The following is a 23,948-nucleotide window of genomic DNA, read 5'->3' as shown; positions in this document are numbered from 1 at the left end:
CTGTTCCTTTCTTCTGTTTTTCTTCAGAGTAGTTTTCTACCTGAAAGTGAGAAATTCGTGACTCTAATGGCTCTCTCATGTCTCCCTGTCTTGAGCCCCATTTGGAATTTTTTTTTTACAGCATTGCATCTCTTTCTTCTCAGCCCATTGTTTCAGTGTCCTTTCCAACGTTTTTAAGAACAGGACACTTCATTCACTACAGTGGCATTAACTTCTGGTATTGAGTGGGGAGATCTTAAGCCCACTTGTTGAGAACTGTTTCTCAGAAAAATTGAATTGAAATTATCTTCATATTACCCTGTTTTTTGTCAATCTAACATAAGCAATAAATGGCATGAAATGTTAATAAAAAGAAAAACTGTTTCTTAAAGCATGTGGGAAGATAGTAAAAACCTTAGTTTTTGAATGCTCTGTAAACACGTTGTAATATATTCGGTAGCACATAGCCCGTGCCCAAGTCTGCTTCCACATCATCTCCTTCTGTTTAATTATGAGAGAGGATTTTAGGAGCCCAGGCTTGTCCTTGGCTTTCTAAATTGGAAGGCATCTGTGTGCAATTTTCTGGGTTTTAGTTAAAAGCACATCTATCATTTGGTAGCTGCTGCTATAATAGTTTTGCACTAAGTGGGACATAGAAGTTTTGTGTGTAAGTAATTGTGTTGTACAGCAGGCCTCATCCGTTACTTTATGGCACTTGGATTTGGAAGGAAATTCTACTGTCTTTTAGTGGCAAAAAAACACCAAACCCAAATCAGGAACTTGGCTATCTTCCCAAAATAGATCCTTACGCTCTTCTTGATGTAAGTGTGAGGATAAAAATAATAGTAATAACATAAATAATAGCATCAATATATGGCTTGCTAGCAAAGATAAGTCAGCATTTTGCAAATGTCTTGCTTGCACAAATACTTCTATAATGAGCCTATTTGGATATTTTAGTATTTTGCTGCTTGTTTTATGTACAGAGATAAAAACACATAATGGATTATTTACTGAAATGATCTAAACAACTACTTCGGCTTTTATTGCTATTGTTTCTGAAAGACTGCGCATACATTTCAGTGCAGTATCAGCCTTCACCTCTTCTGTAGGGTTTTAACTGTGTCTATAATTGAGATAACTGAGGGATGTCAAGGTGCTTTGTGTTGTAGCAGGTCCTGTAAAGTGAGACTAATAGCCAAACTCAACTTGTCACTTTTAAGGAATGCTTTATAAGAATGTGTGGTGCTTGGGTGTTTTTTTTAGCCATCATCAATTTGTTTCTTCTGTTCCTACTAACACTTTTGAACCCTTTTGTTTGATGAATAGATACCTCACAAGTAAATAGATAGAGACTTTGTGAAATTTGCCCGCTTTACTAATTCAGAAGAATCAATAATTAGAGTCCCTCGAGCAAAGGCTTCAGTGTTTCCTCAGCATGGCTCAGCTTGCTGTGAATTGATGTTTGTACCCACACTGGCTGAGAAGTCAGGGGCCGGGGGGACTCCGTGCACAGGTCAGTGTATGCCTTGGATGGATGTGTGTGTGTTGCAGAGAGGAGTTGAAGAGTACAGGATAGCTGAAGATAGGAGGCTGAGAAAACAAGATAAAAATGGAGCTCCTGCAGCTGGGGAGGCTGTAGAAATAGAGGGGACAAATTCTTCTGGGGTAAGAAGCAGAAATGTAACTCTTAACTTAGTAGTTCTGGAAGACGCTTCCATTGGAGGAAAAAACAAAGTTGGAATGCTTCTTTCTCTGGGCCCCACGGTTAGTGCCTGTTTAGTTTGAAGTTGGAGTTTTTGTAGGGCAGTTACTTTTTGTAGGTTGAAATTTATCTGATGCTCTCGATTAGTTCTTGCTTAAAGTTAAATATATCTATATATATATGTTATTATTCATTACATAGAAATAAACACAGTGGTAATTTTATCTTCCTTAATTTTTAAAAGCATGTCTTAAGCTTTCTCTTACAGTATTCAACAGCAGTGAATGTGTAATATTTTCAGGTGAAGCTGATCCTAAGCTGTGGTGGAGTCATTGGGTTGGCCAAGTCAGTTGCTTGTTAATGTCACGTTCTCAGGAGTAAATAGTACTTTTCTGAATGGGTGGGTGCTCTGCAGCCTGTGTTGGTGGATGTCATGGTCCAAAAAGAATTACCTGCTAATCCCTATTGCCCTGTCCCTTCACAAATCCGAAATAAAAGATGTTTTTGATTCTGCTGCTGATGCCAAGAAGTTTCTTGGCCTTCAGGAAAAGTGGCAAAGATAATCAGGTGTTATATGGTGAGTTAAAAACAAATGGTGTGGTTTTATTCATTAAATCATTGCCTAATTCAGTGATACAAATGTTTAGGATGGAAGCTTTTTTTGGAAAACTACTAACACTATAACTAGAGCTTAGTTCCTTAGTACAAACGCATAGCTGTGAGATGTCTTTGAGTACTTTAAATAGAATGTAGCAAAAGTGTTGCAAACTTACTTAATTTTCTTGTATGGTGGTGTCTCCCTGCACAGAACTGGGGATTGTGCCAAATGGGATTCAGTCTCTGAATTACAGTGTAGTATAAATCAGAATCCGGAATGGCTAATGGTTATTTGGGTACTGTAACTAACAGGAATAATTAAGAGCAAATAACTTGAAGTCTTTTTGGTTTTGTTTATGGTGTAATGTCTGCTACGAGTTAAAGAAATAACATTTTGGCAATGCTCTTGTTTGAATAACTTTTTCTAAGTAATCCATGGAAAGAATTATGTTCTAATAATGTATGGGGATAGTTGCTTATTAAAATGATTGTAGTGAAAGCAAGAATGCCGGCGTCTCGTAGCTAATGCACACAAGCAGTCTGCAGCTCGCAGATACTGAATGTGAAAAGAATTCCTTCAAAATAAACTGTCCAAAGAACAGTAAAATGATTGTGGTGTGATGCCGTTGTCTGGAATAAGGTAACGATAAATCATGTGCGTGGATTTCCTAACGCAGCGAACTGTGACGTTGCTGCTTTTATCTTATCATGCTGCAGCTCCATTTTGAATGTAAAGCTGCACGCCAACTATTTATTGGTTCTCTTTGCAAGGCTTAAAATTATTAACTGGTTTAGGCATAGGGACTAACAGAACGTTTTAAACTGATTAAAGCATTACGTGGTGCAGCTGTGCTGCTCTGAGGGCCCCCTGCCGCAGGTGGGGGAGGTCTGCTGCTCTGTCCCCTCCGGCCTCCCCCAGCATCCAGCCTGGCGGTGTGTCTCACGCTGCCCATCGCCCCAGGGACGGAGCGGTTTATTGCCAGAGAGGTTGAATTTGCTGTGTACTGTCCTGCTGGATCGGCGCTCTGCCAAACCTCTGTTGAATTTGCTTGCTGAAGGGTAAGCCTGAGAGGCAGGACAATGGATTGCTTTGGGGAGGGCGGCCGGCCTCAGCGTGTCGGGAGTAGGACGTTCCCCCTTCAGTCTCTGGCGAGCTGTAAAGTCAGCTTAAGGTGCAGTCTGGAACTTAAACTTAAGAATAAATCCTCTTGTGCATCATCAGCTTTACTCTGCCCAGGGAAGTTCAGTTATTTTAAATAACAGGTTGAGATCCGCACAGAACTCGCTGATGGTGGAGGCTGGAGACTGGAGGAAATAAATTAGCAGGCTGTGGTTATTCTTCCCAGGTTGGTCAGCAGGCCTTTCAGCAGGTTTTGGTAACGGGCAAGCGCTGCAGGAGGCAAGAAAACAGTTCTCAATGCTTGTCCAGTGACTCCTGTGAAAGAGTAATTAAGAGTGAAAGGAGTCAAATTCAGGATATCTCCCTCTGATCGAATCTTGAAGTGATGATTCAGAAGCCCTGTGCAAAGCTTTCCCATTTTTGTTTTCAGACCGCGTAAGCTGGAGCTGAAGCAAAGTCTCCCCGGTATTGTTATTTTTTATTTTTTTTTTTTTTAAATAAAACTTGCCACAGAGTTTTTGGGGAATGATAAATAAGGATAGCATTTGGCTGGCCTGGTAAAACACCGTGCTGTGTGACATGATTAATATTATTTAATCTTAGAAATTTATGTTTCTAAGAAACAGCTGTGAAAATATTTGTTATTTTCATGAGAATGTTTTTGTCTGCTGCAGTAAAGTTGTTTTCTCTTGTACTAAAATTCATTCTGTTGATGTATTTTTATTAAAGTTGTAGGATATAATGTTGTGTTTGTTTGGCATGTCCGATTTTTATGGCTCATTTAACAAAATATGAATATCCTGCTGATGACAGAATTTAATACGGCAGTCTAACAGAAAGATTATTCAAGAGCCCATTAGATGAGAATTTGAACTATGCAGTGGATGGTAGGTTTCATATTTGCAATTGCCTTTGTAATTTCTGAGGCTCACTTCTTTTGGAAACACTGCAGTCCATTGTAATTTTATTTCTACCAAGGCTTACTGCTCAAGAGGCACCCTAAGGGTCCTTTAAAATTAAAAATAAATTTTCAAAAAGTGGACTTCTGGGCTGTTCTGGTCCACATTATTATGACTGCATTTGCTTAGCACAGTCAGATGGTAAACCTTTAGGTGAGATTACTAGATGCTGCCATAAGGCAAGTTGGTAGTAACTTAATCTTTACCTGATGGATACCAGAAAAAAAAAAATCTCCATCATGCGTGTAGTCAAAAAGCTGTTTGTCGTCTAGTGCAATGCTTACTAGATGGAGAAGGCGCTGCACTTCTTTGGAAGAGTGACTTGGAATAGAAAGGACCGATAGAAACCCAGAATACACTTCCTTAGATCTTGATAGTTTTTTGATGAAGATAAATGTGGGTTGCGTGTTTGGATGAAGATGGCAGAAGCCCATCTCCAGCTGCAGGATAGTCTCTTAAAAGCCCAGTGTTTTGCTTCAGTTGTCTTTTGAGTGATAGCTCTTAAAACAAGTTCAGAATTGGGTGCAGTTAGCAAGCTGACGTGTGTTATTCTGTTATATTAAAAATTACTTGATCAGTAGTACTTCCTTGTTTTCACTGCCATTAAAAGTAATGATCGAGAAAATACTCAGTTTTTCAGGGATGTTAAAGTTGTGTGTTTTTTGTTTGTTTGTTTTTTATTATTTTATTTCTTCCTTTTTAGAGAGAGTTTTAGCATCCTATGATTTAGTTAACAGTTGTCCCTGTTCCTGAAACTCGTTGTGAGGTCTGGTTAACTTTAATACTGCCATTACAGAAATTTGTGTTGTAAATGTAATATTGTAGTTGCAATGCTCTGCCATTTTAAACCACCCCCTTTGCGGCTGCTAATCTATATTGTCTCAAAGGAAAGAAATAGTGTGAAGAAGCTAGAATGCCTTTCCGTGGTGACGCAGTAGAGAAATTTGCAAACATGTTACTGTGTTGATGTTGCCTTTGTGTGTATGTGCACTTACACTACAATATTTTCTTCAAATTTACTTGAACTTTGTGTAATGGGATTCAATAAAGATACTTAAACGTAATACCTAAGCTTACATTACACAGCCAGTGGAGCCCGCAGAGCTGCTGGGTGACCAGCTGCTCGATGTCTGCTGAACTGGTCTCTGGTTCCCTTGCCTTATAGCTTCGACCATGGAATGGTCAAATGGGTTGGAAAAGACCCTTAAGATCATTGACTCCATCCATTGACCTAACAACATCTGACTGCAAATGGACTCGAAGTCCTCTTGAAGTCCATAGAGTGCATCTAGTGCGTGCAGGAGGTTGTTGTCCATTCTTGTGTTGCACTTCTCTGATTATGTTTTCATATTTCTTTTTAAAAAGATATTCTACTGGATTTTTAGCTGTGTGTATGTGTGCAGGGTCATTTTGTAACCGGTAGAAGCCCCCAGGTGTGGGGCCATACTGTGTGACCCTACAAGTCACCACAGCAGCGATTTGCAGCCGGGCCAGGCCTGCCAGCTCCATGCTGCTGTCAGCTTGTCCTGCTGCCCCTCCCAGGGCCTGGGCTGGTGCATCTTTGCTTGTGTCAACGCTGACGCTTCTCTGGCTTTGCAGAAAGTTGGCTGGAGGAGCTAAATTGGCAGAAATCTCATTTTAGAGGAAGAAAATGTGTTGGTGGAGCTAGCCTGCACTCATTTTCAGCCATATTAGCAATCTAATCCAGCTGACCGCCCTCTTGTATGTGTGTGAAGGCTTGCCAGTGTTACAGGGAATAGGGGGGAAAAAAAACAAACAAACAAAAAAAAAACAGGTCTTTGGCCTCTACAGAAAGGTAAATGCAAACTGTTCTCATAGCCTAGAGTTTAAATAACTCTTTCATCCTCCTTTCATCCTTTCCTTACTCAGATTTTTCTGAGATGTGCCCTTTTCATTTGACCAAGTTATTGAGGTTTTCTTTGTTGTTTTCTTTTCTGTGTGCTTTTTTTGCTGTCCATTTCAGGAGGATTTTGAACAATTGACAGCATCAAAGAAGTGTCTGGCTTTTTTCTCCTTGAATTACATTGTAGGGTTTCTTCTGTTATATCTTTGCAAGTTATTTTCTTGTCATGGAACCTTTCTGGACTGTAGTTTTACAGGCGGGACAATGTCTGCCCAAAATACTCTTGCAAAGTTTTCAGGATAATTCTAGAAATGTAAATAATAGAAATTCTTGATTTTTTCCCTTTCTTTTTAGTTATATTGATAAAGTGCTTCATTTCAAGCCGAAGTTCCAATTACTGAATCAAACCAGGAAACCTTCTTAAAGTGTTGGTTGCCTTATTTCCAGGTAGTTAGGCTAGATGGTTAATCTGACTGTATCTGTAACTGCCTCTCAGCACTTTCTAAAAATAGATGGCTGTTTGTTTAGTGCTGCTACATAATCTGTTGCACAAGCTTAGCTTTTTTATGAAGATAGATCCCACAGTGCATAACGAAGTCTGAAATCAGAAGTGTGCAAATCAGATGCATAATGCACTGTTTCCTGCCACGTTTTGCTTATCTTCTAAAACTCTTCCAGTATTCAAAACTTGAGATCATGTATGATTAATGTCACATAGTGATTTGCCACAGGAATCACATTCTAGAATTCTTACTCAAGTGTCATCCTCTTTGAAATGGCTTGTTAGCTTTATACATTTCCACATTTTTAGAGTACATTGGCAGTTTAGAAATTGTCCCTGCTCTATCCTAACCTTTTATTCTCCAAGTTCTCTTAAAAAATGGGAAAGATACAGAGAAAATATCTGACTATAAAAATACTGAAGCTTTCTCCTTCCTTTCTAAATTTTTAGTTTGTTTCCCATCTAGCATCAGAGGTCTTATATCGCTGGATCCTTTTGCCTTTTGATGTTATTTAAGTTATTTAAGTTCTGTGGAAAGATTGAGTAGGTGACAGGCTTACTGAGAGAGAGAAGAGAAGGAAAGTGATGGAGATGCTTAATCCTGGAAGCATTTGTGATGGTGGTGCAGTTCCTTGGGAGAACATTGGTACCCACAACTGATTACTGTTTTGAGTTTTGTCTTACGATCACATAGGTTGGGACCTGAATGGCTGCTGGTCGGAATTAGGTAGGTTGGAACCTCCTGCCCAAACCAAGACCTTCCCTCCCCGCGTTTTTTTTTTTTTTTTTTTTTTTACTCCTGAGTGAGCCTCCCCATGTATGATGTCCTCAGTCCCCCATCTGCCTTGACAGCCCTCTGCTGGACTTGCTCCGGTGTTTCAATGTCTTTGTTACATCGATGAGTGCAAAACTGAATGCAGTACACTAGATCGGCTTTCACAAGTGCGCTATGGAGACGAAGAGTTGCTTCTCTTCACTGTGGACAGAACTTCATGTCAGCTGTCCAGCCTTCCTTGCTGTGGGGCTGCGATGTTGACCCATGTTCAACTTGCTGTCTGTTGGAACCCCCAGATCTTCCTGAGACGCTGCTCCCTAGCCAGCCAGCCCCCAGCTGTGCAGCTGCCCAGGCTTGTTCCATTCCTAATGCAGGGCTTGCTTCTGTGATCTCAGATGCTTTTGTTGAACTTTGTAAGCTCATTGTCAACCCATTTCTCAAGCCTACCAGGTCTCTCTGAACAGCAGCCCTGGCTTCCAGAGTATCAGCTGCTTCCCCCAAGTTAGTATTGTCTGTGAACTTGCCAACTGCACTTGATCTCAACATCCTGAGTGTTAGCAAAGACTTCAAGCAGTATTGGCCCTGGTACTGATTGTCTAGGGATGCAGCCAGCTGGATTTGTCATCATTCTTTGATGGTGCTGGTTTCCATTTGGTCCAGCTAGTTTTCCACTCGCCTTATCATTCACTACAAAGTTCATCTCTCTCTCCAATCTCGATAAAAGGTCCCTGTGGGAGACCACGTCAAAGTCCTCACAGAAGTCAAACACTGGCTTAAGTGTTTATCAATTTTATCTTCCCTGACAGCGTATCGTGCTGTGTTCCCACAGATTCTGCTCCTGGAGCTGGGTACTGGGAGGCTGGAGGGCAGAACTTAGCAGAGAAATGGGAGCAGGGAGAGGAGGATTGAGTTCCTTGGCCTTTTCTGTGACTATTGTCACTAGGCTGCCAGTGTCACTGAGTGATATGTGCACGTTTTCCTTGGCAGTCCTTTGGCTGCTGATGTAACTGAAGAGGCTCTTTAAAAGTACTTCTGTATTGTTTTCTGCTTCGATCCCAATGGCAGCCTCTTCTGCTTCTCTGTTGGGACAGTCAGTAGAAGGGCTCAAGGAAACACTGGCTGCCCGTCGTATGGTTACCACTGCTGTCTTACTGGAAAAACCATCAAAGAGGTTGTAAAGAAAATATGTACTTCAAAGCTGTCCTCCTTTATTAGTTGTTGTTATCAGTTCTCAGAAAATTGTAAAAGTTCAGTGAGTGATCGTGCTTAAGCAGTTCTGTGGTGTTGGTTCCGATCATTCTGCACGATACTCTGCGCTGTAAGGAGCACAGTGCACATGGAAGTTCTGGAGGGAAAAAAGGTCTTTGGTCAGGACACGCAGGTGCTTTTCCATCTTTGAACTACGTACCTCTTACAAATGCTTTTTCTTTGTAATTTTTCTTTTCGGTCTGGTAGTGGATTCTTTGTGTTTATCATTGATTTTCTGTTCCAATAGCATTCCTAAAAAGTTTTTATTACTATTTTCATTAAGTATCTGAGAAAAGAAGTTGCCTTCGTATGTAACATAACAATGTTGTATCCATACTTCATATCCTTTATATAGCATCAGAGCTTTACCACTCAACTATGTACTTGGTGGAGTATCTCACTATCAATTTATAATTGCTGCCCACTACTGGACATGAATTTGCATTGGTTTTACATCTCTGGGTAATTTAGGAAGAAGAAAGGTAAAGTATCTTTAAAGCAATAGATCTCTGAATGTTTAGCTATAAATGCAGGCTAAGGTATGGTTCCATGGAGATTTTTTTTAGCATCAGTGCCTAAAACAGGCTGGTCCTGTAAACCACTTACCTCTACTGTGCAATGGTAGTGTGGTTGAACAGGTGGGAGCTGATATGTCTGAAAAATAATTCCACCACACACACAGGCACAGACACGTGCGTGTGCGTATTTTTTTTTTGCCCAAATTGGTCCTTTCTTTTGGCCTGCTCTTGGTAAAGAAACACCTGGGCTGCCTATGCAGGGTGCAGGGCAGGAGCAAGGAGCCCCAGCTTTCAGGAAGTGAGTGGATGTGTAAACCAGTTCGTGCAATGCTGCTACAAAATAATGACAGTGTGGTCTCACTGTGGTCAGACAGTTGACCTATTAGAGCTGATCATATCAAACCTCGAAGATAAAAAGCTAGTTTACACAGAAGCCTATCTGAAAGAGTAAGGAAACAACAGGGAAAGTAAAAACAACTATAAATTATTCCAAATTAGTCACATTTTTATGAATAATCGTATTCTTTTATCAATACATGTGACAACTTCCAATGAACAACAGATTAGCTCAGAAGCATTCTTTATACATTACCTAAATATGATTGTGGATGAAGGGAATGAGTCTGAGTGCATTTAAATTAATTTGCTTTTTTTTTTGTGTGAATGCTATGGCATCTGCTAAGTTGTCTGCAGTTGTGATGGTGAAAACATTTATAACATAAAGCTTGTATTATTTTTGTTTTTAGACCGGTGTAACTGGAGAAAAAGTATGTACATTTCAGGTCCTCTGGAAAAAGTCCTTAGTCCCAAAGCAAACCTTTGGTTTAGCTTTTATGTGCAGGGTGGTGCATAGAAATGCATGGTATCTCAGCAGACTAAAGACTTGTAAATGCTTCTGCGTGTTGTAATAGAAACATTAAGGTCTCTGGCAATCTAATGATAGGAAAAAATTGCTTTCCTAAAGGAGTTAAGGGTGTTCTTCGTGTAACCAATAAGTGTGTGTGGTATCACATCTAGAACAATACTAGAGGTATGCTCTTCTGGTCAACTGTAATACAGATTCACATGGAATGACTGGCCTGACACCACAGAGTACAAGACATACAAGCAAATCTTCCAAAATGCCATCTTCTGTTGGACACTAGAGCTTTACTAAGTACTGGATATGCCACCCCTCATGTCACTGTTGATGGACAGATTTTTTTTTTTTTTTTTTTGCAAATGTGCAACTTTGCTCTTATTTCATACAGATCCATTGTGGATATTTTTCCCCTCTAGCTTAGCTATACTCAACAATATTGTTGAATGATGGAAACTCCTGCTAAAGGAGTTTACAAAACCGTGTCAACACTGAGTAACTTAGAGAGGTTAATCTGCTTTCTGCTGTTCTTCCTGCAGGTGTACTTTGTAACCCAAAATCAGTTAATTGGTTAAGTTTTACCCAAAAAGGCAATATGCAGATTTTTAAAAGGATGGCTTCAGGATGTGGTTAAAAACAAAAGATTTAATAAAAACTGAAGTACACTATTCCAGCAAATTTTGTTTAATTGGCATTTAAAAAATGGCATGTAAATGATAATTATTTTAACAAACAGTGAAATACATGCGATACACCTGTATAAGATGTCCACTTAAATTCCATCTAGTTTCTGGGAGCTCAGGATTCCTAATCTCCCAGCTCAAAAGGAAGCTTGTAGTGAGAGGAACAACAATTTGTGCTTGGTAGTGAAATCTGTTCCAACATGCTGGCTTTCTTGGGCAAAGGGAGAGTAATTGACTTCTGTTGGCTAAGTCTCTTATGGCCAGGTCTGCTTATTTGAATATTTTCACCTTCTGGGTATGAATCTGTCTTGCTGGCAGATGGTGGTATTCATATGCATACTGCCAGAGCCAGTATACTAGTGAAGACTAAAACAGGTTGCAAGTAAATACAGGTTGCAAATTCAAGTCTTAAAAAATAGTTTGAAACAGTATTTCTGACACATGACGTCTTACAACTCTTTAAAAAAATATATCCTATATAGAATGAGGTCCCAAGTGACCATTTAGATCAAGTAACTTGGGTGAGCAGTCTGGTTGAGATGATGATATACTTATAGATTCATATTTTTGGTAAAGCCAGGAATACTAGAGGATGTTAAAATTGATCCAGAGTTGAATGAGCAGAGCGAGGGCTCCAAGGGTGTTCTTCCACAGACAAGTTAGCTGGTCTACAGCGATGGACTGGAATAGTGCACAAACAGGTTTCTGGGTTTATGACAGTAGACGGAATCCCTGACAATTTGTCTTTTGGGTACAGAGATGGTAAACTTCGTAAGGTAGCTGAAGATTTGTAGCGAATGCAACAGAAGAGCTGGTAGTATCAATTCCTGTGATAGAAAACTTAGCACCTTCTGTAGCAAGTGCAGGACCACAAAACCAGCCAATGTCAGAAAAAAAGTTGTGGGGAAGATGGATTAACATATGTGTTTCTTCTTAGGAGAGGGAGTTCTCTTCAGTGAGATGGATTTTCTGAAAATGAAAATAGAGCCAGGCTGTTGGCACCTAAAGAGTGAGGGGAGGCTGATAGAAGTGTAGCAGCACATGGTTTGATGTAATGTACATTCAGTACCAAAAATTACGTCCCCTACTGTGGCTGGTAAAACTCAAATAAGAATGCAGGTATAAAAGACTAAGTGCAATAGTCTGATCTAAATATAAGAAGCATAAAAAAATCTTATAAGATAAGTGTTTGCCTTATTTGTATAAAGGAACATAGAGAAATATTTCAGGTAAAATGGGAGAACTAGAAGCTGGCAGAATGAACTTACTTGAAATTAGAAGGAAAATAATTAAACATTGTGACAAAAGGGAGCTAAAGGGGACTAATGGAAAACAGATAGTGTTGGCTAAACAAGTACTCTATATTCCAGACAATGTTCAAGTCAGATCAGACTTAAATGGCTCAAAAAATTAAATGGGATACAGATGAATTCAAGGACTCAGCTTTGGTGAGGCTGCACCTTGAATCCTGTGTTCAGTTTTGGGCTCCTCACTACAAGAAGGACATCGAGGCCCTGGAGCATGTCCAGAGAAGCTGGTGAAGAGCCTGGGACACAAGTCCTATGAGGAGTAGCTGAAGGAACTGGGCTTGTTTAGTCTGGAGAAGAGGAGGCTCAGGGGAGACCTAATTGCTCTCTACAGCTACCTGAAAGGAAGGTGTGGGGAGCTGGGGGTCAGCCTCTTCTTGCAGATAGCTAGTGATAGGACTAGAGGGAATGGCCTCAAGTTGTACCAGGGGAGGTTCAGGTTGGGTATGAGGAGACATTTCTGCTCAGAAAGAGCAGTCAGGCACTGGAGTGGATTACCCAGGGAAGTGGTGTCACCGACCCTGGGGGTGTTCAAGGAAAGGTTGGACGTGGTGCTTAGGGACATGGTTTAGTAGGTGACATTGGTGGCAGGGGGATGGTTGGACCAGATGATCTTGGAGGTCTTTTCCAACCATAATGATTCAATGTCTATGAAGGAAAATATAGCACAGGAACTACTGATTACTTAACCAGGGTGATGCCAACTGCAACCTGTTAGAAGTTTATAAGCTGGGTAGATATTGGACACTGATAGCAGAAGTCTCGATGAAACACTGCCTTTTGGCTCTCCTTCTAGAGGAAACCCTTGTGCACAAAAGGAAGTGACAGTATGCTTCATTGATTCTCTCATGTGAAATTGTGACTCTAGGACGTACTTGTTCTGCAGAATGTTGTGAGTGGTGGTGTTGGAAACTTTGCAGTATGTTCGTATATTGAAGTGCATAATATCCTGTAAAGATGTTGAATTTCTAAACTTGGAGGAAAATCATTGATATAGAAATGCTTAATGCAAGAGAAGACTAAAGAAACCCTTAAACTTCTTGAAAAGGAAGTAAAAGATGCAGCCAGAGGGTAAAATATTTGCAGGCAGCTTGGGAGTTATTTAAAGACACCATATTGAAAGCTTACAGCAAATGCATGCTGCTTATTTAAATAGACTTCAAAAGGCCCCCAAAATGTTGGCATGGTTACACAGCAGGATATGGGTAGGTGTCTGAAATAAAACATTGTTCTTCTTAATTTTTTGTGTGAATGAGGAAAACAGAGATTAATAATAATACAGGTGAATTAAACTTAAAAATACAATGTGGCAGTCAAAAAAAACAACTCTCAATTAGTATAAACTAATGGTGAGTCTTTCTTCAGGCTCAGCAGAAGAATTTCTGGAGTACTTGTAGGGTGCGTAGGCATTGAAGTTACAAAAGGAGGCTTTGGAGAAGATGAGGTCAGCCAAAAATCAGAATTGTTTAAACCCAATTCAGCAACGCTTACAGAGGTCTTTGTGCCAGAATTTTTTTTAAGAAGGAATATGGTAGAGTTATGTCTCAAAACGAAACAGCAGCAGAAGAAAATGTAGTATGTCAGGCAAACAATGAGCAAGGCAGCATGATGAAATGGCATTTATCCAAGTGTTACAAGAGGAACTTGAGGATAAAGCAGGAGATGACCACAGCACGTTACTTGTTGGTTAGCATCGTCTTTCTGCTACTAGATGAGAAGGTAGCTAGTGTGATACCACCTTTTTGAAAAGGTAGCGGGGGTATTTGAGGAACTTTTCATTCGTGAGTTTTGACCCTATGACCCAAATTTATACAAAGTTAATGAAGACCAGAATTAATTTGGTCATTCCTTCTGTTGTTTCCTGTGCCAAAGGCTTTTAGGGAAGGTATGTTTCCTCTGGATAAAATGGAAGTCTTACATGTGAACAACTGACAACAGAGGGATAGAGGGCAAAAACGTTTCAGATTCTTAATAGAAGGGGTAACCAGTTGAATTCCACAAGGATCTGTGTAATGAATGCACAGGTAAAAGAAAAGGGGGTTGATGGTGAGGTTGCAAAAGTTCGTAGATGTTGATAGCTTTACTTGGGTTAGTATAAGTGCTTGTGACTTCAAGCAAATTGCAGATGCTCAGGATTTGCATTTTGTGGGTTGAAAGTCATATATGAAATTCAGTATGGATGCATACCAAGCACTGCAGGTGAGTGAGAAATGGGCAAAATAATGATTTGTCTAAATTGTTGTACACCATGATTAGCTCTGAACTGGTTCTTACCTATCATGAGCGAAAGATGGAAGTATCTAGTACATAACATTAACGCAGATCTCCATAGTAGTGAAAATAGCAAATCCAGCCTCACCGGAGAGAGGATAAAGCAGTCTCACTGGCTAAGGTGACTTAACTTTAATGAGTACTGCTAACATATCCTAGTTCTCCTTCACTTAAAAATACCTTAATGTCATACTATAAGAAAATCTCCACACTGTTGGATATTGCAGTAGATACACTGGAGATCAGATACAATGTGACTGTTCTCAGGAAGTTCAGGTTCTCACTTAATTGATTCTAACCCTCAAATTTCAGTTAGCATCTAAGTCATGTCGGTGTCAGATGTTGGATTAAAAAAAGCATATTATTTTGAAACTGTATTTGGGGTAGTTGAAAACTGTTGCTTTTATATGTAAAAATTAAGTATGTTTGGAAATTAGACATTCAAACAATAAACATAAGGAGTCTTTGTGCATGTCACATATAGTTCATACCAGAAAACGAACCTTTAAATTTACAGTTATCAGTAAAACAGCTGAGTACCTCACTTGATAATTTTAATAGTGTGCTAACTTACTGCATTACTAATCAAGATATTGACAGATAATTACTTGTATTTATCTAGGAAAATGACTCGCCACTGTGTTGCTGAACTTATTTTCTCAAATGGTAGTTAAATGTTTACATCAACAAATTAAATATTTGGGGAAAATATGTACATCTGGTTTACTCCTCTAGTTTGTGTTGATTAATAACCCAGCCTGAAATCAAGACTTATCTTAACTTGTTCTCATTTCAGCTTTGGATAGATCACAATCCAAGAAAGATGGAGGTTTTAAAAATAATTGGAGCTTTGATCATGCAGAAGAAAGTGAAGGAGATGCAGAGAAAGAGTAAGGATGCTTTTATCTAGGCTATTGAAAGTATAAGTGTCTATTTACAAATAAATATTCTTTTGTAATTTATTAATAAGAAACATTATAATATCTTTAAAATGTTAGTGATTAAGAGAATTATTTGGAAGTAGTGATTATTTTAACTAGTTTTACAATATAGAAAGTGTATTATAATGTAAATTTCATTGTCAATGTGGGGTTCACAACATAGAGCACAGTACACTTCAGAAGTGTTGCGACTGTCTTTAGAGCTCCTGTAGAAGTCTAAGAAACACAGACAAGAAATGCATTACATGTAACCTAAGGAAATGGAAAGCAGAGTTTCAGCTTCCTATAGTGGTGCTGTTTTTCAGTACATCACTGTTATCATTAAGGTATTTACAAAATTGTAGGCCAACAAAAAGTTAAAAAATTGTAGGGTTTTTCTCCTTTGTGTTTATCTCAAATGGTAGAGTTAAGGCTGTTTGTGTTCCCTGATCATTTATTTATTTTTACTTAATATGTCTGGATTTTTCCTAAAAAATAATAATAATTAAAAAAGTATAATGTGTGTAGTTAGAATAAATCCTCTGTCCTTGTAACATTTTATTGTTACTTGTATGCTTTCTCGTTCTTAAAGTATTTAATGAATTGTTAACAGAACAAGTTTCTTGTGTGAAGAATGCGTGTTAGGTTTATTTGTTGTTCTTCAACATTTGAAGTTTAAAACTAAGTGTAAAAAGCTAGAGTTTCATCATAAGGAGGAACTGAATCCCGTGGTTAAGTACAAAAATAATTCTTACGTGGGTCTCTAGCTTGACCTTGAATAGTCTCAAGAGACCACCATGGAGTAGCACTGTAGTAGGTAATACCCTGCAAAGTACTGTGTGCAGAAGGGAGATAAGACAGTGGATACTTGGGCTGCAGCAGCAGGCTGTACTGTAGTCTTAAAATAAATAAATAAATAAGAAGTGAGTTCAGGAGTTCAGTGAAGTGTGAGTTAAAACATTAAGAACTTTTGTCAAACCAGAACTGCATCAAAAATTAAGGCCAATTTTTAAATGGCTCTCACACTAGGAGCACTTTAGTTTTATAAAATCAGACATGATTTTTTTTCCTTAGCAATTTTACATCCGTTTCTAGTGCACAGTAATATGTTTTAAGTGTGATGGTAGTACATACAACAACATTTGCATTTTACCTGTCTTCAGAAATAAGTAACTCACATTTGTAAGTGTACCAGTTCTTTAATCATTTACTGCTGTTTTCCATCTGTCTACAGCTGATACTGACTTAAGAGCACAGAATGAGATACATACAGAGAATGATGGTTTTTTATTTTAAAAAAAGGCTTCTGAAAAACTGATTATGGAACATATGTTGTATATAATGGTAACTGATTTTAAGGTGGTATTTCTGAATGATTTTTCATTCCTTTAAAATATTCTGTGTGATAAAACAGTTTTCCCATATCCAGCATCAAAATTCTATTAATCACATCAGTAGTTCTTTTTTATATCTGTGAATTATGCAAAACCTTATCTGGAAGTATAGATAAAAGAGTAGCTGAAAATTGATTTTAACTAAAGATCTTGCATATTTTTGCTTATCCATACTCTGATAAGCAAACTTCAAGCAACTCTACTCCCTCCACCCCCCATGACTATAAATTTGAAGCTGCTCAAGTGTATACTTTTGGTAACACTTGTTTGTGTTTTGTTTTTTTGGCATTATAAGCTTCATGTTGAACATTTTTAAATTTTGCTTTTCTGATTGATACAGTTCTGAATACCTTCCACCCTTAGCAGAGCCATTTCAAAGACTAGGAACTTCAGTTCATACAATTGTCCCAGTATAAAAATTTATTCTCTTTCCACCATGATTTTGAGCATACTATGCAATGAGTATGTGTTCTTGGGATTCTTTTAATGCCGCTTTTATTGTGCTATGCTGATATTTACTAGCAGTGCTTTTAACTTACTGCATATCTATGTGGAAAAAGCTGTAAATCTGAAGCAAGAAGAAGCTGGATGCATCTCCTGCTTGTTGTTGAGGCACTGGCATTTTAGTGTCTGACCTTATCAGAGTTTTTTGCACTGTTAATGACAGACACACAAAAAGCTGGTTTTGGACCGGCCCAAGAACAACATTCCAGCACTTAAAGGATTGGCTGTATTCTTAAATTACATATGTGAGATCTGTGCCAATGCTGTTGGTTAATACTGGATGCCTGCTTTGACTGTCTTTCATCAGTCAGATGAACGCAAAATACGTGGCTAATGGCTTTCCACCAAAGCACTTTTTGAAACAGGTAGAATATTTTAAGACTGTGCCATTTAGCTTATTTGGAGTGTGTCATCATGGTAAGGTGTCAAGTAAAGGACTCATTATAAAGAAATTTTATAAATTGAAGAAGATTTGGAAAAATAGCACAATCATCCCAGCATAATATATACATTTCAAAATGCTGCTAGAGATGATATTTGGTATGAAACTATTGTTACAGAAATTCAAGGTGGAAATTGGCAAGTATCTTATTGTGAAGTAAATGCTTGCAGTTAATTTTCAGTCCACCTGAAAGAATAAAGTACCACTTCTGAAGACTTTCTAGATTTGATCTAGTTAGAGTATCAGTCAAGATGATGGCAGGTGACTTGAGACTTCTCTTGCTTTGCACTTGGAAATTACACAGAAGGAGAGGAACCTTTATGTAGAATAGCTGGGGAGTGTGGGGGGGAGACCAGGCTGTCAGTCTAACACAGTGAAGTCTGTGTAGACCATCAAAGAACAAATGATAGAAGTGATGTGTATCTTAACATAGTAGGACGCATGGAAGGATTTGGTTTGCACTATGGTATCCTTTCTGAGTTAATGTTTTCTTTAATTTAAAACAAATATATTTTTTTTCAAATTTATTTAGGAGAATGAGCTACTACTTCCCTTGTATTCCTGACTGAAAAAGCAATGATAATTCTTTTTATTCCTGTTTTTCTGTTTCCAATACTTTTTTCCTTTTAATTCATTTTCTCAAAAAATATATAGATATTTTTGTGTGCCTTTTTTAACCCTGTTAGTAAGGCATCTAATCCCTTGAAGTGATGAACTTCCTGGTCAGAGCTCCCATTAAGTTTAGTGGGTTTAGCTAATGTTACTTTTAATGGCGTGGCATCCTGCATGAGTTAGATAATACTGTTTCTCTTGTGCCTCCAATAATCAGGACTTCTTAAATGTGTTGCCTACCACCAACGTGATTTTAAACTGTGGGATGTATACAGTGTGCTACAAGGGAAAATATGCCAGCCTTTTGTTTTCATACATAAGAGTTTTCAGAAAGAGATTCCAGTTCTGTTTGCAACGTGACTTGATCAGTTGTATCTGTGCAAACAAAACTGCGGGCAGTGGCTATTCTAGCAGAAGGTCCTGCTGCTGTCTAGGCTGGAGGAGTGGGGTTCACAAGAAGCTCATCGAGTTCGACAAGGAGAAGTGCAAAGAGGAACAACCGCAGGCACTAGGATGTGCTGCAGGCCACCCAGCTGGAAAGCAGCGTGGCAGAATAGGACCTGGGCATCGTGGTGGACGCCAACTTGAACATGAGCCAGCTATGTGCCCTTGCTGCAAAGAAGTCTGGTGGTGTCCTGGGCTTCATTAGGCAGTGTTTTGCCAGCAGGTCAAGGGAGGTGGGCTTTCCCCTATGCTCAGCACTGGTGAGACCACATGTAGGGTGCTGTGTCTGGTGCTGGATACCCCTGTACAAAAGAGACATGGACGTACTGGAGAGAGTCCAGTGAAAGGTCATGAAGATGAGGAAGGGTCTCAAGCATCTCTTTGGTGAAGAGAGGCTGAGAGAGCTGGCACTGGTCAGCCTGGAGAAGAGGCTCAGGGAGGATCTCAACAATGTATATAAATCACTGAGGAGGGGATGCAAAGAGGATGGAACCAAGCTCCTTTCAGTGGTCCCCAGTGCCAGGACAGTGGACACACATTGAAACACGGGAGGTTCACTCTGAACATCTGGAAGCACTTCTTCACTGTGAGGGTGGTGACAGAGTACTGGCACAGGCCACCCAGATTGGTTTTGGAGTCCCCTTTGGAATTCACTCTGTTTACCTAAATTACTTTACTAAACTTAAGAAAAAATAGAATTAAGGCATGAATTTTGTTTATCATAAAACTTTAATAGGAGTATAGATAACTTAGGAATGATTGTTCTAATGTAAAAATACAGATCTGTGGTTCCCTGTTCAAAAAGAGATAAAGTGTGAAGGCATATAGTCTCCTCACAGCAGAACACTGAGCTTTCATTTCAGTAGCATTAAAATGTTACTGTGAGAGTGTAGTATTTTTTTTTCCTATGTCTGTATAAATTGCATCTTTTAAGCAGGCAAGTGTAAGCATGTGATGCATGAGCAAATAGACATTACTCAGTTGCTATGTATTCTGCTCGCTGAAAAAACAGCCTTTCTGGTACTGATGCATGTACTTTGCATTCCTTAAAATCTAAAAATACTGGTTCTTTGAAAACATCCAATTCCAAATATTTTTCTAGTCATGTCATCTTAGTTGCATCATAAGAGTTATTCTTGTTCGGTCTGATTTAGGGATTTTTTCAGTCTGTTACCTTCTATTCTCCACACCCACACTCACTGCTGTAATGGTTGCAGTATTGTGGCATCCTAAAGCCATTGAACCAGCATGTATTGAAAATGGTCCTGGTTTTTATACAGTCTGGAGCTAAAAAGGAAATAATACACAGGGCAAAGTGTGTTGGTTAGGTTTACACAGAAGGTAAGTAGCAGGAGCTGCAGTACTGTATCTATTCAGGAGCCTGAGAACTTCTGAAATTGCTAAACCCATTGTCTTCTGATGAAGGGTTGAGAAAGCTCAGTGAACCTCCCTTGAAAGAATAATCTATCCTGAAAGATAGTTAAAACAGCATCACATTATTTTAAAATTGTCATGTTCATGGATATCGATACAAAAGTACGTCTCTCCTATGCTTTTGACATACTGTAATTGAAAATTAACGAGACTAATGATCTACTACACCATTCTTATTACTATTATGTATCTAGAATTGTTGCAGTCTGTAAATGAAAGGAAAATACATTTCACTAGCTGTTGGCTTTCACATCATTCTTCCTTTATCAACACAAGCTGTGTGCACATTCTATCCTCCTGAAGTTTCAGGGTCTTCAGTTAGCACCCTGTGAGTCAAGATTTTTTTTCTTTTACTTTATTTGATATAAGGATACCTGTATTTCGTAGGTTGGAGGAAATACATTTTAACATGAAGGGAATCCTGCTCATGGAAGAAGTTTTCAGGAAATAAGGGGGTAGGAAAGCACTGAGTGGTTACCTTTTATAGAAAGAGTCATTATGTACATTGTAGTCAGAACATTGTACGTGCAGCTAAAAATGTTTCTCCCTTCCCCTCCATCACTGTTTCTCACTGCTGTGACAAGCTACAGCTGTTCCTGGGACCCTGTGGTATGACTGAAGCTATTCATACATAATTTCTGCCTGAATGATCTTAACTAAGAACCACCCAGACCATGAAATAGCAAGTTGGCTAAAGTTTGTATTGTTTTGTCACAGCCAAGAGAGAAGTAACCTTACCAGGGATGTTGTTGAACAGGTTGCTTCAACTTGTAGCAAGAATGTTAGCCTATTCTAGCTGCTATCAGAATGAAATGTATGCTTGTGTTGTTAATTTAAATCCTTAAGATTTATTGAAAAGAGTACATTTTCATGGTATTGTGGGTTGTTGGTTCTTCTGTTTGTTTTTATGTTCTCTGTTACAGCAGTTGAAGATTACAGATACAGAAGTACTAAAGAAACACATTTTAGTGAACACTTGAGTCAAACTAAATGTGCTATTTTTAGGAAGACATGTTTTGGCAGTAATGGCTATGTGATAATACTTTGTTACACAAATTCTCCTCCCAAGCATTGTGAATTTTGCAGTTTTAAACCATATACTTCAATTCATGAACAAAGTGCTAGTATATTTTATAGTTAAATACTTCATTTAATTTATGCATAGGGTTATATAGAATTATTTATGATGTTAGTACCATTGCCACAACTGGATTGAACGTTCAATAATATTCTGTTTTGAGTTAATAATGAACTTTTAAGTGTGCTTCTCCTGAAATAGTTTCATAGTGGGCAATTGCCCACTTTAATGTTTCTGATGATTTGGGCACATGCGTTTATATGTAAAAAGGGGAGGGGAAAAAAAAACACATTTATGTTCCAAATGTTTTGTTTATGCTCTTTTGCATTATGTGTCTGCCTTTCTCTTCCACACCTATCATCTAGTGAGGCAAATCTGCTCAGCATAGATGACAGTGATGGGCCCTTCAGTCCCAATGAAGATAGGAAGGTAAGTACTCATCTCATGGTGAAAATGGGTCTTTTTAAAGCTTTTAAAATTATGTTGCACAGTCATCTGCACAGTACTGAAAATTAAAATTTGTGCTGATTTAGCTACATATAACACTGAACTTGCTTATCTGGATACCCTTAATGTCTGTTTACACCTAGAGATCTTGTTGGTTTGGATAGTATTCTGGAAATACCAGCATGAATATCTACTAAGTTTAGACAATTATCATTAATGGGTTTACATTATTTTAATTTGAAAATATTAATAATTAAATCCCATGATGCTTACTATCACATTCCCAATTTTGTGTGCATGTGTATGTATATATAGGCAAAGCGCGTTTATTTTTTGAAATATACCAAAATAGTTTACTACTACAGAGATGCTTCATAATGCTTTGAAAGTATGACTGTTTTGCTTATCAAGGAATCCTACTGAATAAGAGTGTATTTTACTGCATTAATAGAAAAGAAACAATTTGAGAAATTAGATCAGATTTTATTTTACATTTCTTGTTTCCGTATGGCAGATCCAAATTTGAGGATGATTGTATGGGACACTTCTGTGTTTGTGAGGTGTTACCCACACATTGGAATGGCAAAAAAGTCATATTTTCTGTTTGTTCCCTTTCATTTTGCCCAAAAGATGACATTCCTGTTATTCTGCATTTAAAAGGTGACGTATCTGTGTCTAAAAGGTAGATAAGACTTTGATGTCAGCGTAGTAGTTATGAAGCAGGTTAGCTTTGCCATGTATATTTTTTAATGTTGTTGCTCTTCTGAGAGGCATAAAGCTGTTTCACATGTAACAACATTTACAAAATAGTCTGCTTGGAGAGAAGAAATTGGAGGGCTTTCGATACACTACAGAGTTCTGATCTCCTGGAAAAAAAAAATCACATTATACAGGAGAACTCTCAAACTACTGTTAATCAGATGTGATCTTGTAATCTTGTTTGTACATTGAGTATTACAAAAGTTTCTAGGAGCTTTTAGGAGGACTTCTGTTGAAATTGGCTTTTGGATAGATTTTTACATAAAATTCTGTACAAGCGCAGTGTGAAAATGAAGCCAAAGTAGTATTTATATAGATATTCTGTAATTCATTTTTTCCTTTTAACTTGGATGTAAGTATTGTAATGCATGTGAATTCTCTTGTTACAGTCACTTCGTTGTCGGCCTGGAGCTGTCGGCACCAGTGGTGATTCCATAAAAACATACGCGAGGCGAGGCAAAGCTCCAAGCTTGAGACTTCTTAAAGGGAATGCAATTGGCCTCAACATGATGGGAAATAGCAAGAAACTGAGGTACTGCCTTCGGTTTTACATTTACTTACCTATTTAATGATTGATAAAAAGCAGTGGTAAATGAGCACAATTGATAGTACGGTTGCATTACCTGCTGTGTGTTTAAGGAAGCTACGCTGTGCTGCACTTCGGAGCAAAGACAGAAGACTAGATTAAGGTATTAATTCTTCCAAAATCTTATTAAACCACATCAGTAAAATACCAGAAGATTAAAATAAAATATTACAATAAATTGAGAGCTTTTGCTTTTGTACTTGTCAGTGTTGTCTGCATGACCTATTGTTTCTTCTGTGGAGTGCTAATAGATAGAAGAATATTTCTATTGACTCCATCAAAAATTTCTACCTTTCCATGATTGTGAATTGTCAAAGCTATCTTAGGATCCATTTTCTCGTTTCCTTACTGCAAGATCTCGTTTGATTTAGGAGTCACTGACTACTCCTTTAAAGAGTTCATCAAAAAAACATACACCTAGATGGTGGTTTGAGATTATTACTTGTATTTAAAGCTGACAGGAACAGTGTTTTAAACATTCAGTGCTGCACTTCCTTGTTAGTACTGTCCCTATCTTGTAACAGACTGATCTCTTAATTTAGTATATGTGAAAAAGTGATACATTCATGTAACTTTCTGTGAGAATTTGATACTGCTGAAGTATTACTCTGGATACTTCTGCAGGAATGAAAAGATCTCTAGGTAGTTTGCTATAGTTCGCCTATTCATCAGATACCTAACCTATACAGAGCTGTATGAGTAGATCGTTGTTGGTTTGTGGGACTGTCTTATCACAGAGTTGCTGCAGAAAAAATCCTAGAATCACTTTGTGATACGTGTCCTCCCTTGCTCTTCTGATCCTTGAGTCTAATAGACAGGAAACAAATCCAGAATTACAAGTCTGAACTGATCCTTCAGCTTGATACAGAGGAATGAACAGATTAGGTCAAAATAAGGACTCTTCTTGTCTCCGTGCTGTAACTGTAGTCTGTTAATCACAT

The 23,948-nt window shown here is 38.4% G+C and overlaps 1 protein-coding gene across 3 annotated transcripts in view; it reads left to right on the top strand.

Moving 5' to 3' along the window:
- SENP6 (SUMO specific peptidase 6) overlaps window positions 1-23,948 on the top strand; it is an 83,121-nt gene that overhangs the window by 4,497 nt on the left and 54,676 nt on the right. For all 3 annotated transcript variants that reach the window (XM_084284303.1, XM_084284302.1, XM_084284301.1), the window contains exons 2-4: window positions 15,184-15,277; window positions 21,581-21,644; window positions 22,811-22,953. In XM_084284303.1, coding sequence (XP_084140429.1) covers window positions 15,184-15,277; window positions 21,581-21,644; window positions 22,811-22,953 — 301 coding nt within the window. The remainder of the gene's footprint in view (window positions 1-15,183; window positions 15,278-21,580; window positions 21,645-22,810; window positions 22,954-23,948) is intronic.

The sequence above is a fragment of the Netta rufina genome (assembly GCF_964035555.1).
Source record: "Netta rufina genome assembly, chromosome: 3".
In the NCBI taxonomy this organism is placed as follows: Eukaryota; Metazoa; Chordata; class Aves; order Anseriformes; family Anatidae; genus Netta; species Netta rufina.
The sequence above is the reverse complement of the archived record's forward strand: the minus strand, read 5'-3'. Positions and strand labels throughout refer to the sequence as shown.